General features: G+C 39.2%; 1 protein-coding gene across 4 annotated transcripts in view; it reads left to right on the top strand.

Annotated features, from left to right (window-relative positions):
• LOC127411879 (fibroblast growth factor receptor 3) overlaps positions 1-15,144 on the top strand; it is a 56,500-nt gene extending 41,356 nt beyond the window's left edge. For 2 of the 4 annotated variants that reach the window (XM_051647729.1, XM_051647725.1), the window contains exons 8-18: positions 2,883-3,027; positions 4,499-4,674; positions 5,960-6,108; positions 6,247-6,368; positions 7,216-7,326; positions 7,435-7,625; positions 7,833-7,955; positions 8,485-8,555; positions 10,010-10,147; positions 11,356-11,461; positions 11,564-15,144. In XM_051647729.1, coding sequence (XP_051503689.1) covers positions 2,883-3,027; positions 4,499-4,674; positions 5,960-6,108; positions 6,247-6,368; positions 7,216-7,326; positions 7,435-7,625; positions 7,833-7,955; positions 8,485-8,555; positions 10,010-10,147; positions 11,356-11,461; positions 11,564-11,728 — 1,497 coding nt within the window. In that variant the 3' untranslated portion in view covers positions 11,729-15,144. The remainder of the gene's footprint in view (positions 1-2,882; positions 3,028-4,498; positions 4,675-5,959; positions 6,109-6,246; positions 6,369-7,215; positions 7,327-7,434; positions 7,626-7,832; positions 7,956-8,484; positions 8,556-10,009; positions 10,148-11,355; positions 11,462-11,563) is intronic. The other 2 variants (XM_051647728.1, XM_051647727.1) reach the window with 2 other exon arrangements.
• The last annotated feature ends 1,089 nt before the right edge of the window (positions 15,145-16,233 follow it).

The following is a 16,233-nucleotide window of genomic DNA, read 5'->3' as shown; positions in this document are numbered from 1 at the left end:
CAACAGACATCCCTGCTGTGCTTCCTATCATGCCTTTACTACAGAACTCCACCGAGTGTTTGATCGCTTGGCTCAAGGTCGGGAGGTGTCGCCACCATCGACGCCGCTTTCCACCTACCCTGGCGGCTGATCCTCCTACCCGTTCTGCCTCTCCAGCCAACTCACCAGTCTCACAGCCCGACACCGAGCCTATGCAAGTCACTAGAACTCAAATCTCATGCAGGGAGAAACAGCGATGTTTCGTTAATGGACTGTGTTTTTACTATGCTGCCTCTGATGATCTCTCTGCTTCCTGTCCGGTAAAAGACATCGCTCGTCAGTAGGAGAGGGGTTACTGGTGAACGCAACACCTTTGGACAAAACCCCTGGACTTCGGACACTTCTCCAGGCCCGGCTGCAGTATGGATCTGCCTGTCACATGGTTTCTGCCTCAGTTGATTCCGGAGCTGAAGGGAAATTTATGGATTTCGAATTGGCTTCTAAGTGGTGACTTCCTATGGTCCAGTTGGAAAGACCCATCACCGCCCACACTCTAAGTGGTATGCTGCTGTCCGTCATCACTCAATCCACAAAGCCTGTCACCTTCATCTCTGGGAATCATATGGAGCAGTTGTCCTTTGTGGCATGGGGGGGGCGTGGTCATGTGTTGGTCTGCAGGAGAGGGAGAGCGTTAAGGCTCGTCACCTGGGTTGTGAGTACTCTAATACCTGTCTCTAATTATAGTGATGGCGGAGGGAGACCTGAAAAGGCACGCCAGAGTGTCAGTGTGGGAGAGGGAGAGTGGCTCAGAGCAGTGGTGTCTGAAGAACCAGCAGCTGTTTATATTGAGAGCCCTATTTGAGTTGGCCACCATGAGCCGTTTCTTTGTTTTATTTGCTTTGAATCTGAAGTGTGTGAATAAAATACTCAACTGTTCGCTGTCTCCTGACTCCTCCATTGCCCACGAACTTGGATCATTACCAGCGTATATACGCAAACATGAGGGACAGTTGATATTTTACATTGGTGTGTATAGATGGGTATAGTTTATAGTGTATGTGCTTTTCCCACTGTACCCCGAGAAATGTTAGTCTTTCCGCTGTGTTGAGTTGTTGTTGGGCTGCATCCTATGACGTTTGTTATCCGGTCTGTTTAGGCACATGCGCATTCAAAAACATCCATTAGAACGCTGCTTATGTGTTTATATGACCACATTAGCTGCGTTATCCAGGAGAAACCTGTGTGTGTTTTACCACTTTCTCTTAATCCCTTAAACGGCATAAGGAAATCGGCATTCTCATTTACACAACGCCGCTTTCTGCAAAAACCCTGGAATAAACTGTTTTCTTAAGTGCATGTAAACGTGGTCAGTATGTTTACATGCACTTTAGAAGTTTGATTTAAGTCAGATTAACACCATAATTATGTCACGGCTCCAGTGAGTTTGTCGGTTTGTTTTGTATGTTTAGTAATTTTCTCTCCCTCATGTCTCGCAGGCGCGGCCGGCATGCACGATTGGCGTTTCCATGGGAATACTGATTGTTCCCGGGGAAACGCTGATCATGCCACTTATTAGCATACCGAGCAACACCTGTTCTCCCCTAATTCATTCCCTTCTTAAGCCCATCGTGTTCTCAGTATCTTGGCTAGGTTGTTGTTTGATGTTGAGTTCTAACCACACTCTCTCTGCCTAGTTGGTCCTGTTTCATGTATCTGTTGGTTGCCCATGTGTCTGGTGTGTGGTTGCCTTCCAGTATTGCTGGTCTTCCATGGAGGATACCTCGTCTCTGCCTGCGTGTCAGGATTTAAGTTCGCTCATCTTTGCTGGACGTTGTTCTGCATCTCACTAAGCTTCAACGGAGGATCTACGAATCTCTTCCTGACTTCCACCACGCACACACTCATCCTACAAACACACTCTTCATGGATTGCCCCTTGCGCAACTATGACGCACACGCCATTGGAGATCGCTTCCCACTACTGCAGCCTGTGTCGGGATTTTCAACATTCCTCAACCCAGTGACTGCTCATTATTACTGTTAAATAAATCCTTTGAACTGTTCCTCTGCTCTTGGGTCTGTTTGTCTCACTATCATTTGTTACAAATTAATCTCTTTTAAATGTCTTATAAACACTTCAGTCTGATCTAACTTTTTCCCAATTTTTGCTAAATTGGACTAACAGACCTAGATAATGCAAATGTAGCTTGGCTTCATCCAGCATGTCTACACATTAATCGGACCATAATTGTGCTCATGCTCTAAAAGACAGAGGTGTTACATGAGGTGCATTAACACTTCCACAGCTGTGTCAAATATACTTGGACTGACAGATGAAAACTGTTGCTTGACTATGCAAAAACCCGCTGTAACTCAATGTAGTGTTTTGTCATGAAAAAGCTACACTGTTATGAAACAAACAACTGAACTATTGTCACACTACTGAAAAAATTTAGTTCAGTTAGTTGCATTAATACTTTTAGTTTGTTACTTATAAAACACTGCTACTTACCACTCAGCAAAAGAAGTTTTAAATAAGCTTTAAAGCTGGTTCTCATCTCTGGGTGCATTTTTAACATTTTCTTTGCACCTCAAACAGACATTCTGGATGAGAATCCTAATGTGACCTGCTGCTGCTAATGGGGCGTTCAATTTTCCGCCATGGTTTAGGGGTTTTACTTTGCTTTGAGGTCATCTCCCTCACAACCAGGAGTGTGGGATTTCTTGGATACTGGTGATGGGCTGACTGATCTTCCTCCCCGGTGCTGGGTGCTGTTCTCCCCTGCTCCTTTTCTTAAGGGTTGTGGTTTATGGATCTGTCTTTCTCTCTCTCTCTCTCTCTCACTCTCTCTCTCTCTCTCTCTCTCTCTCTCTCTATCCCTCCATCTCTTCCTGCTTTTCCAGACTGCGGGTATAAATACTACAGATAAAGAGCTGGAGATTCTCTACCTGACCAATGTATCTTTTGAGGATGCGGGGCAATACACTTGTCTAGCGGGGAACTCCATTGGCTATGCTCATCACTCTGCCTGGCTTACAGTATTACCAGGTATACTCGTCTCTCTCCAGGACTTCTCACTCTGCTTTCGTCTCTATTTCCTGTGTTCCTTATTGTGCTTGCATGTGTTATTCATAACTTTGAAGTTAACTGAAGTTCACTGTTAAATTTTATGTGTTGTTATAATTATATTCTCTATGGACCATAGACGGTAGATGGCATTTTCATTTTCATTCATGGCTAATTAAATATGACGTCTACCCTGACTAAGGTCCATTTCCTTTAAACAAGAGCCCAGCAGTTAGTGATTCTTTTTAGATTTTAACATGACATATGCAGACAAAACATTGTTCAAAAATCATTGAATGGGATGATGTGATTTTCTCATAGACTGTTTCCACTTGATAGCACACACGCTCAAAATGGAAGTGTTTTTCATTGGAGTATTTGCACAATTCATTAATTCTTATATCCTTACAACTTTGCAATTGGATAAACAACAGAATGCTCATCCTGTTATCCCACTCTACATTCTGTTGTTTATAATTAAAATTGCTTCTCTCGTGTTGAGCTGCAGAACTCTGTAGGTAAAGCTCATCACACAAATGCTAAATAAGCCTCCCAGAGAGATGTTTGTACCTGCATGGGGTTGCGATAGCATGTTAATTAGTTTGAAAGGTGGCTGTACATTAACTACAGGCTTTCCGCTTAATGACCTAACTTTGAATAAAGAACAATCAGTAGTGATTGACTTAAGATCTCCTCTAATGTAATAAATGAGTGGGGTTTGTTCTTTTAAACTTGTCTTAAAGTTACTCTCACTCCCCTTTGAGTTTTTAAATTAAAGTCCTGAGGCCACAGTGAGTGGGGAATTAATGTTGGGGAGGATTTTGTGGTTAAAGGTTTTGGTTACTTGTACTATAGCGATAAGCAGAGTTCAAAATTTGCTAATTGAAGTGGCCATAAATATTTATTTTTGACCAGGAACAGTATTTTGCATTATTTTTATACAAATTATATACTTTTATCCCTTTGCCAGTGGGATTATTTAGTTGTTTTTCTTGCATATTAGTGATAAACAACACTGATCATTGTGCCACATAGAGTTCTGGAGAAAAAAAAAACTTTCGGCATCCTAGATAAACTTTCCAGTGCGAAGAAGACGTTAGAAGACATACGATTTGTTCCAGTTGTTTTCTTTAGTAGACGCTTTGTATGCCACTTATGTCACTTATATCAGCGAGGGTTAGACTATCAATGTCACAGTTCAACTCAAACCATGTATTATTTTGCTGTTCCTAATAAAACTTTAACTAACGTCCAATTGGCGAGTAATTAACACATATAGCAAGCATTCATTTTTTTGGACCCTGACGATAATTAGAGAACTTCTTTTATAGTTTTATATGATCATCACTCATAGTATAGGACAATGGTACACTTTGCTCATGCCTTATTGTGACGACATCATCATCACATCTTCATGTGTAATCTTCCTGTTTGTTCTTGTGTTCTGTGCCAGCTGTGGAGATGGAGAGAGAGGACGATTATGCTGACATTCTCATCTATGTGACGGGCTGCGTGCTTTTCATCCTCACGATGGTCATCATTATCCTGTGCCGTATGCGGATGAACACGCAGAAGACCCTCCCCACGCCGCCCGTGCAAAAACTGTCCAAATTCCCCCTCAAGAGACAGGTAACAGAAAGTAGATACAAGATTTGATCAAACCATTTCTCTATTTCTTCTTCTGTCGGTTTTCATTCAATTTCTCTTCTCGCAGCATAAAATTACCATGAATGCATAATTTGCACACTTAATAGTGGGGTATTTAACTCAGTAAAGCTGTTAAAGAGTGCGTAGTGTTTGAAATGGTTCTCCAAACACTGAAATCACCTACATTGTCACAATGTTTTTTTGTTTTTCATTCAAAAAATTAAAAAGTGTTCTTTTACTGGAAGGTTGTGGGTTTAGGATAATTTATAGTGGTTATAATTAGCTTTTTATGAAATCAGTAGAAGTCTACTGTATGTCCCTATTTAGATAGCTAAGTAAACGTGTGTGTAGAGGGAGAAAGAGATGTCATAGATATGATGCGTCAGAGGGATAATCATGCCCTCCCATGGCTGCCAGTGTTTAGATCGCATTTCACTCCTGGTGAAACTCATGCGCTCTCTGTTGATTTAAAGATTTTAAATTGCAGCAGCTGCAACTGAACTGACACACACTAAGACATATACAAACTCACTCTCTTTCTTTTAGTCTCTCTAATCTCTCAGTCTCTCTTTTTCACTCTCCCCCAAATTATTGTCTGCAATCAAAGTCTGACATGAGCTACATAATCATGTCTCAGAGTGGCTTTGTTTTCCTTCTCTTTTTCAAACAATGTGTGTTTGGAGGACGATTGTATTTGTGTGTCTGTTTTGAGTGAAGCAAGGCTGGTAGTTTTGATTTTATAAAATATTGAGAAATCATTGAGACAGTTTAGATCTTTCTACTGCTGCTGACACACTTTCTCTGGGTGTCATGAAAGACTCAATAAGTAAATGGCAGTGCTTGCAAGACAGCAAAAGAGTAGTGAAAGAAAATAAAATTATAAAAATTGAAGAAAAGAAAGAAAGAAAGAAAGAAAGAACAAGTGAGCTGGTGGCCTTAACAATCCTTTTAGAAGGCAAAACAACAGCAAAACCCCAGTTAAGAGCTGTGTGGGTGTGTGGCAGCAGTGAAATGTTGCTTTACACACTCTGCTGTGGTCCATTTTGTGGAAATCTGACAGCTACAAACCTGTCTCTCTCTTTGGAACACTCATCTGAGAAACAGACACCATATTATTGTCTGCAACGCAGCAGTTGAAAGTACTGTAGATGTTCTACTTAAAATAACTTATATATTTTTCTCACACTATTGCTCTCGCTTTTACACTAGATCGTTCTTCGTTTCTCTTGCAGGGACAATAACATGCTGTTTTTATTCTTTACCCAAGCAGGTGTCCTTGGAATCGAATTCTTCCATGAATTCAAATACCCCATTGGTCAGGATTGCCCGCCTGTCATCCAGCGATGGACCGATGCTGCCCAATGTTTCTGAGCTCGAACTGCCCTCTGACCCCAAGTGGGAGTTTCCTCGTACAAAGTGAGTTAAAAGAAGAAGTGAACATCAAAACTATCATCTTTAATGTTTTAAATTACCAAGCAATTCCAGTGTCTGTAGAGTTCTGTTCATTGCATTAAATTTTTCCCTTGCTGATTGTAAGTGATGATTTGGTTTCAGACTAACACTGGGAAAACCGCTGGGAGAGGGCTGCTTTGGGCAGGTGGTGATGGCTGAAGCCATTGGGATTGACAAAGAGAAACCCAATAAACCTCTCACTGTTGCTGTCAAGATGCTCAAAGGTGGGTGTGAGTGTGCATTTAGGACAAACTCTAAATGACGCAAGCTGATAAGTTCTTTGAACTTGTTATCTGTTAGCCAATCAGCTCGCTAACATGTGATATGTCAAGCCAGTCGGCTCACATGGTGTGAGCTGATAGGTCCTTTGGTGTGTAATCGGGTAGCCAATCAACTTGCGTACTCTCTCTTTGCCTAACATTTACATTTGCTCAGTTTGCAAGTAAGCGGTTTCACAGAAGCGCACTGCAAGAGTTTTATCTGAAACCCTCATCCTCTCCTGCTCCACTTGTCTAGATCTGATACATGGGCATTATATTAATGTCTAATTGTGCAGCAGCATATAATACGTGCTTGATGCAGCATGTCTTGTGTTTTTCTATTTGTGCAGCAGCAGCAGCATCTTGTCCACATGCTTAACTCAGTATGTTCTAGCAATATCAGTTCTTTGATAGTTGCCATGATTGAACTTAATGAAAACATGTCCAAACTTATGTTTACTTTTTTATTATTTTATAACTACCATTATTCTCAAAGGTGATTCTCATTAAATTATTGCTACTTTAATAAAACATACTGTACAACAATTGTAGTTTTTTTATTTAAATCAACATAAAGGCTGTACAACAATTACTACAATAATGTATAATTACTTTACAATAAATAATATATATATATATATATTTTTTTTCATTATTGTAATGAGAATGGGATGATGAGTCTAATTGTCATAAAAATAATGTCACAAGGCAAAAAACAAATGTTCTAAAAATATTTTCTTTAAGCAATATATAATTTCTTATTTCTTTCTGATAGCACGTTTATTAATCTGAAACAACTGCTTTCTTTCAGATGATGGCACAGATAAGGACCTGTCGGACCTTGTGTCTGAAATGGAGATGATGAAGATGATCGGAAAACACAAGAACATCATCAACCTGCTGGGAGCATGTACACAAGATGGTCAGTGCACACATATATACATTCAGCACAATACTGTATATGTTTCTTATAGACATGCAAAAGAGGCCTTGATTTTTCTGACTTAATTGTGTGTCTGTGTGCATGTAGGTCCTCTGTATGTGTTAGTGGAATATGCTTCTAAAGGGAATCTTAGGGAATACTTGCGTGCAAGAAGGCCTCCTGGGATGGACTACTCATTTGACACCTGTAAGATCCCAAACGAAACTCTGACTTTTAAAGACCTGGTGTCCTGTGCCTATCAAGTCGCCAGGGGTATGGAATACCTAGCCTCAAAGAAGGTAACACATTTTAATACATCTTCCCAATTGTTTTGTGCTTTATCTTAGTTTGTAACTTTTTTTTATAGAAATAATGTAAAATGATATTAACGTTATAATGTTTATTGTAACACTCTAAGAATGGAGATTTTCCCAATTTTTATGTCATACTCCACATTTATCAGACTTCAACATAAAAGATGGCCCTCCCTCTGTTTGTGTTGCCAGTGTATCCATAGAGACCTAGCGGCCCGGAATGTTCTAGTTACTGATGACAATGTGATGAAGATCGCAGACTTTGGCCTGGCTAGAGACGTGCACAACATTGACTACTATAAGAAGACCACCAACGTAAGTCGACACTAATTATCAATCTCAGAATGCTTGATGGATCGTGCTCTTGGGTGGTATTGGACCGAAGCAGAGGGGATGTGGTTACTTATTTGAAATGTCAACTTCATAGGTGTCGAATTAATGCAGAGTTTAGGAACAATTACGAGAAGACTGTTATTAATGAATTACCCGTTGAATGATTCCTGGAGTTGGTGAGTATTGGCGTAAACTGGACAGGATTTGGAAGCACAATACTGTTTAACTGGCCCTCTTTGTATTGTAGAATAAATGGCATGTGGAACAGTAAGGTGTTTTGAGGCGGGTTTTGATGTGGGGTGTGGTTGGTGAAGTATGTGGGTATTCGATGGGACAGTTGGAGATTAGAGTGCATTGGGGAATGGAACGCTATCAGGTTTTTACTGATGTGGTCTACTGAAGTGTATTTGTATTAGATAGGAAAGTAGGAGATTAAGCTGCGCCCCTGTTGATGTTCAATAGGCGTCTGTGTCAGCACTGCTGTTGTTCTGACTGATCTGTGTCCTTTCAGGGTCGTCTACCCGTCAAATGGATGGCACCAGAGGCGCTGTTCGACCGTGTCTACACACACCAGAGCGATGTGTGAGTTTACATTGCCACACATACCTCTTCTTTTTCCCCATCACTCAATCTTTTCACTCCTTCATGCCATCTGTTTATATAGTCCATCAAACGGTAAAGGAATGCAAGTGAACACTGTAACCCAGCATGATAGCATTAAAGCCAGCTGAGTGAGTGTGTGTGAGCTGGTTATTGCACAGCTTGTATATTTGCACAGAAGGATTTGATAAGTATGTTAGTATATTACACACCGTCTCTCAGTAACCCGAATACACATTTGTCACACACACACATATTGGTACCTGAAGCTGTACTTTCCAATGTGTTTAAATACAATTTAATAACAGTTCGGCTGAGACAGCAGTAATAAAATAATACCATCTGCCTCTGCATATAGGCTGTATTTTTGCTATGATATATGAGTCAGTTAGCTCTTAATTCAGTTGGTCTGTTTTGTGTGTTGTGTGTATAATGTGTGAGAACTATGCTGATGTGTGTAAATGAGATTTGACTCTGACATAAATCTAATGATGGGATAGTGATATAATGACGAGCCTATTATTCAGCTAACTGAGTGTGTGTGTGTGTATGTGTGTGTGTGTGTGTGTGTGTGTGTATGTGTGTGTGTGTGTGTGTGTTTTGCTGGCTAGCATTAGCTGGCTCATAGCTCCTGTTGTCTCTTAGCATGGCTAATTTGATTAGCACTGCTCAGTGGTGGCGTGGGAGGAATGGGGCCAAACAAAAGAGCCCTGACTTAACAGAGCAGCTTGTGATAACACACACCCACATACATTCGCTAGTTTAATAGACTCACATCTCATATCACAGACATACATTATGAGCTTCAGTGAGAACCAACAAAACTGCTCGCTCACATCTGCCAAGTATCTACACCCCAGAGAGAGATAGGAAGAGAGAGACAGACAGATAGAAAGGGCTAGTGAAAGTGTTGTTACTCCATATCAAACTATTTCAAGCAGAATGGACATATATATATATATACAGTTTCCCTGCTGGTTTGCTGGTGTACCCACCAGGCTTCTTAACTCGTTTAAAGGAATATTCGGGGTCAATACAAGTTATTATGACAGCATTGGTGCCATGATGTTGATTACCAGAAAAAAATTACTTAAAAAAAAAATAAAAGCAAAAAATCACAGTTACAATAAGGCACATATTTTGGAAGTTAATAGGGTCAAATCAAATGATGTTGATTTTGTGAACTTGGAATATTCTTTTAACCAAGCAAGCCTCCCTTCGTCAACTAGCTTCACCAAAAAAGATTAAACCAGCATGGCTGTGCTAATTCACCAGTAAGACCAGCAGCAACCCCTTTGGACCAGAATGGAAATTCATGCTGATTTAAGGTGGTCTTTTCTGAAGGGTTCATAGGTCTGCTCTCATTCCATACTATATATGTCTGATTGTCTCCCATACTGTATTTGCTTTGAACTTTGACTTCTCTTGCATCACAGGTGGTCTTACGGTGTGTTGTTGTGGGAGATTTTCACACTGGGTGGCTCACCATACCCAGGTATCCCAGTAGAGGAGCTCTTTAAACTGCTGAAGGAGGGTCATCGAATGGACAAACCTGCCAACTGCACTCATGAACTGTACGCCCATGATTTTCTTTGGACATTCACTCCAAAAACACTTGCACTATAACAATATAATATTATAATGGGGGAAATCTTCTTAAAGATAAAGTGTGTCATTTTTTAGATGTTAAAATACTCAGAGACAACAATAAGAAAGCAATTAGTTGGTTTATTCCCTTAAAAAATGTACAAACTCTGGATTTTATCAAAACATTGATGTGTGTGTGTGTGTGTGTGTGTGTGTGTGTGTGTGTGTGTGTGTGTGTGTGTGTGTGCATCCCGACCAGCCCAAAACAGCAACAATGGCTCAACCAGTGGCATGAGTTTGGGGTGGGATTTTGTTTGTCTGACCAATGGAAAATGGAGGGGAGTGTTTGGAAAACCAATTTGAAAACATTATTTTTGCACTTCCACTTGATGGCGCAGAAATTACGTACTTCACCTTTAATCTATATCTTAAAGGGATAGTTCACCCAAAAATGAAAATTCTCTTCTCATTTACTCACCGTCATGCCATCCCAAATATGTGTGACTTACTTTCTTCTGCAGAACACAAAGTTTTTTTAGAAGAATATCTCAGCTCTGTTGGTCCTTTCAATGCAAATGTATGGTGGCCAGAAATCTGAAGGTCCAAAAAGCAGATAAAAGCAGCATGAAAGTAATCCATAAGACTCCAGTGGTTAAATCTATGTCTTCAAAAGCGATATGATAGGTGTGGGTAAGAAACAGATCAATATTCAAGTAATTTTTTTACTATAAATCTCCAGTCAATTTCACTTGCAGATGTGAAACTGAAACTAAAAAGGTGCCACATGTGACTTTCAGATGTGAAATTGAATGTTGAAATTTATAGTAATAAAAAAAAGAACTTAAATAGTGATCTGTTTCTCACCTACACTTTTCATATCGCTTTTGAAGATATGGATTTAACCACTGGACTTGTATGGATTACTTTTATGCTGCTTTTATATGCTTTTTGGACCTTCAGAATTCTGGCCACCATTCACTTGCATTGATAGGATCAGCAGAGCTGAGATATTCTTCTAAAAATCTTTGTTTGTGTTCGACAGAAGAAAGAAAGTTATACACATCTGGGATGGCATGAGGGTGAGTAAATGATGAGAGAATTTTCATTTTTGGGGAATAATCCCTTTAACATAGACACATGATAATGAAGCATGTTGTAAATACATTTATTCTATTTTATCATGTTATTTGTGCAGGTATATGATTATGCGAGAGTGTTGGCATGCTGTTCCTTCCCAAAGGCCAACATTCAGACAGCTGGTGGAGGATCACGACAGAGTTCTTTCCATGACTTCCACTGACGTAAGAGCTCTTGTGCAATCAAACCAGACACCTTAACTGTTATACATTCATCAATTGCACCCTATTCTGATGTGTGTATTTGTGTGCATATGATCGTTTTAGGAGTATCTGGACCTGTCAGTACCATTCGAGCAGTACTCTCCTACCTGTCCAGACTCCAACAGCACCTGTTCTTCCGGAGACGACTCTGTGTTTGCTCACGACCCCTTACCTGACGAGCCCTGCCTTCCTAAACACCACCACAGCAATGGGGTCATACGAACATAAGCACCCTAGAGAGGAGTGGTGGTTTAAGAGCCATGGGGATCTGCTTTGGAGGAAGACCTGGGACCTTTCTGAAAGTTTTACTGGACCAGTCTCCATGTCTCTACATCAGTGTGGATCTCATGAAACAATGAACGAGCAGCTTCAGAGGTCCAACTGTTTGCAGGTCTGAAGGATGGATTGTGCTCCTCCTTTGGCTCCTCCTTTTCTTCCAAATCATTGTTCAGCTTTTTGTCTTCAAAAAGAGAATTCCTATTTTTGTATTCAGCCAGTTTCATTTTTCCTTTGTGATAGTCTGAAGGGTCAAACCATTCCGTGCCTACCAAAAACAAACAACAGAGACAAATTGTTGGAAAGGAAACAAAAAGAATGGATAAACACTGTGTTGCTGTGTTACAGCACAGTTCTAAAGTGGCAGTGACAGTTTCGACCTGTCATAGGTGTAAATTCTCTTCATGTTTAAAGAGAAAGTATTTTTACAGCAATATCTGACTGGAGTGAAAATTAAACCCATGGCCAGTCTCTTCTCTCCACTCCGTTATTTTCTCACAAATAACTTTTTTCATCCTTTTTTAATGAGAAAGATTAGAAAAGAGAGAAGGGTCTCCTAGATGTGAGATCTGATTAGAATATAACTGTGTGCTTTGTATGTATCTTTAAAAGGTTTTTATTGTAAATATACAGATATAAATATGTATCATATTGCAGTAAGTAGCAGTGTACTTAAAAAAAAATCATGAAATAATCTACGAACAATGCATTGCATGTGGGCATACACTGTTGAGATCATGTAAACATTCTATCTTAAAACAAGCAAAACAAAAGCTGTATTTGAATTTACATGTATATTTGTAAAGCTATTTATAGACTAAAGGTTTTTAAGAGGTCTAAAATTATAGTCTGGGTTTTGGTACTGTAAACAAAGGATTTTTCTTCTTGAGATTTAAATTTCTTAACTTATTTACCACAGAAGTGCAAGATTTTTTTTTTTTTTTTTCAACTGGTGGGTTGTACTTAATTTTTGCTCTTTTTCTTCTTCCATCTCTTTGTTTACAGAGACAAGAATGTATGAAAAATGAATTGGCAATATCAGCAGAGTAAATCGATGAAAAAGAACATGAAATAAGTATGCCAAATGTCGCTTTGCCCAGTATTACATTTCATTATTAAAAGGCCACAAGTGCATCTCCTCTTGAGGACAAAATGTACTACTTTTCACAAATTTCTGTATATTGATAAAACAATTTTAATTATCCACATTTGGGCTTCCATGCATGCAATTTCTAGAGACATCAACAGCTCACCATAGTTTTAGAAAAGTACTGGTCTTCTCTGAGGTACGGTGCTGTGGTCCTTTTAATCTAACTCTATATGAAGGAATGCTACGAGGTAAAACCTACAATGGCATAAACTGTAATAGTAATAGATATATGGTGAAACCATATTATGAAAGTTTGTTGTAAGGATGCTCTTATTTGCTCTTTTGCTAAATGAAAATGTATAATGTTAACATTTTTGAGGTAATCCTCTGGGTCGGTATGATTGCAAAGTGCCAAAATCTTAAACTTCCTCTATGCTGTTGGAGTTTTATGTTAATGAGTACAGAACCTTTATAGTTATTCAATTCTATCGTGCATGCTTGTCAGATGAGTGTCTCTGGCCCCATCGAATCTAAGCAAAAGCATTGTGGGATAGCTTGGTCATGTCTCAGAGTGTCCTTGGACAATTGCATTCAAGCAGAAAGCTGGCAAAAACATATAATGGGAATGAAAAAAGAGGAGACAGTAGGATGATTCGCTTGATGCTAAAATACGACAACTGTAGATTTGATACGAGATGACTGTAAAGAGTGGAGAGGTCTCTCCCTCCTTCTGCAAACCATTTAATTTTTGTACTTGCTAAGTGCCTGCGAGGGAGTTGAGTGGCTGAATATTGTGACATATGGTCTGAATGTACAGCCACATTAATAAAAGATATAAGCAGGGTCTTTCTAAAAAAAATTATAAACAAATGATTTGCTAGGCACTTTGTTACCTTAAAGGGACAGTTCACCCTAAAATAACAATTGTTATCATTTACTCACCCTCATATTGTTCCAAACCCAGACTTCTTACTTTCTTCGGTGAAATACAATAAGAGATGTTAGGCAGAAGATTAGCCTCAGTTCCCATTTACTTTCATTGCATCGTTTTTCCATACAATGATGGTGGATGGTGACCGAGTCAAGCCAAATCAGTTTGAAAAGATCTGTGGGAGAATAAATGATTACATAATTTTCATTTTTGGTTGAATGAACTCTTTCATTCTCAGATTGGATTTTCATACATCTTCTTCCAGCTGTGGGACATCATGTTCTGGATACAGTGTTTTGAGTATTTTGCTGTTTGTCCCTTATGTGTGTATGAAATTATTTGTTTACTGTTTGATGTGGGACAGCAGGGCAAGTGTTCAGTCTTGGCTTACTCTTTTGTACAACCTATAACCTCTGGCTCACCTCTGTTTGCCCTTGTGTCCTCTGCTCTACTACTGATCGCTCTCTTGTATTGTTTCAAACATATCAAAACAATGTTGCTGGTCCTTTTCCCTCAATGAAAAATCTACATTATTTATTTCTTTGTATTTATGTTTTATTTTATTAGTTTTTTGTCTTTATCCTTAAAACATCAGTTTATTTTAATGACCTTAGTGTTTATTTTATTCAAAAGGACGGCATTCCTTGATGCTTTTGTGTTTTAGGATGGAGGTAGAGCCATGATGCGTTAAGGGGTTGAAGAAGGTTTTCTTTAATGTTTACATGAACTTCCATACAGTTTTCAAGGACGATGTTTTTCCCAGCACTTTTAAAGTGGCTGGATGATTAGCAATACTGGTGTGATGTCAACACTTTCATTCATTTTAAACTCATTTGTTCTTTTCTTCTTAAGCTCTATTTGATAGTGCCATTCAGCTCTTATTAGAATTAAAATATTACATTAATTTATAGATTTAAATTTGCAAATTTAAATTGTTTTATGTTGAGTAGATTTATCTAGATGTGTTTTTTTTTTTAATAGGGATGAAAGCTTCTTTACAGTATTTTCTTACAAATGGATTGCATTGCATTCCAGGTAGATTTATATTTCTTTATGCAGTGAGGTAATTTGTTTGCAGAATTAAAATACCCAAGTCATTCAACCTACATCTGCATCAATCTGTGTTTAACAAAAGAATGGAATAGTTGACTAACAGTTTTTTTATGTTTTTTTTTTTTCTTTTCCATATTTCTGTATCTCTGTAACATTCCATTTATTTCAGTTGTGCCCCATACCAGCATTTGAACCTCTTTACACTCTATCAGTCTGTGCCTGACGGAATTATGCTGTCAATCAAAATGTTTGCAATAAACATAACAAAACGAGAAGCCGCTTGTCACGTTCTCATAAAATATCCATATGACATCAAGTAGTAAACACAACACAGTAACAAATGTAACCTGTATTTACAGTAATGCAGTTTTGGTCATATTTTCAGAATTTATAAGGATGAGAGCATGTCACCCCTGGAGTTGTGAGTTCGAATCCAGGGCGTGCTGAGTGACTCCAGCCAGGTCTCCTAAGCAACCAAATTGGCCCGGTTGCTAGGGAGGGTAGAGTCACATGGGGTAACCTCCTTGTGATCGCTATAATGTGTGGTGAGTTGTGCATGGATGCCGCGGAGAATAGCGTGAAGCCTCCACACGTGCTACGTCACTGCGGTAACGCGCTCAGCAAGCCACGTGATAAGATGCACAGATTGATGGTCTCAGATGTGGAGGCAACTGAGAATCGTCCTCCGCCACCCGGATTGAGGCGAGTCACTACGCCACCACGAGGACTTAGAGCGCATTGGGAATTGGGCATTCCAAATTGGGGAGAAAAGGGGAGAAAAAAAAAAGGATGAGAGCATGTCACGCAACCTGTCTAAGTGATACAAGATCATATGGGATAATCGACATGTTGCTTCTAAAGTTCAGACACCCTAAAATCGACCTTATTCAGCCGAATTACTGTTAAGTGGCATCCGCAATCAGACATTTTTGCATCAATTCCAGTGTGAATATATTTCCCTCTAGAGATTCTGATAGAAACCAGAATGTGTTGGGTAAGTTACTCAAAAAGAGTAATCCACTACAAATTACTAATTACTACTCTAAAATTGTGGTCAGATTACTGATTACTTCTTGAAAAAGTAATCACATTACTATAGTGGCAAGAAAAAGTATGGGAACCCGTTGGAATTAGCTGGTTTTCTACATTAATTGGTCATAAAATGTGATCTCATCTTCATCAAAGTCACAAGTTTAGACAAACACAATATGCTTAAGCTAACAACACACAAACAATTATAATCTTTAATGTATTTATTGAACACATCCCATTAAACATTCACAGTGCTGTGGAAAAAGTAAATGAACCCTTGGATTTAATAACTAGTTGTTTTTCAGCAACAACCTCAACCAAGCATTTCCAGTAGCTGCTGATTAGGCCTGC

This window comes from Myxocyprinus asiaticus, chromosome 21 (assembly GCF_019703515.2).
Source record: "Myxocyprinus asiaticus isolate MX2 ecotype Aquarium Trade chromosome 21, UBuf_Myxa_2, whole genome shotgun sequence".
Lineage (NCBI taxonomy): Eukaryota > Metazoa > Chordata > Actinopteri > Cypriniformes > Catostomidae > Myxocyprinus > Myxocyprinus asiaticus.
Note: the sequence above shows the minus strand (reverse complement) of the source record. Positions and strands in the feature narration are given on the sequence as shown.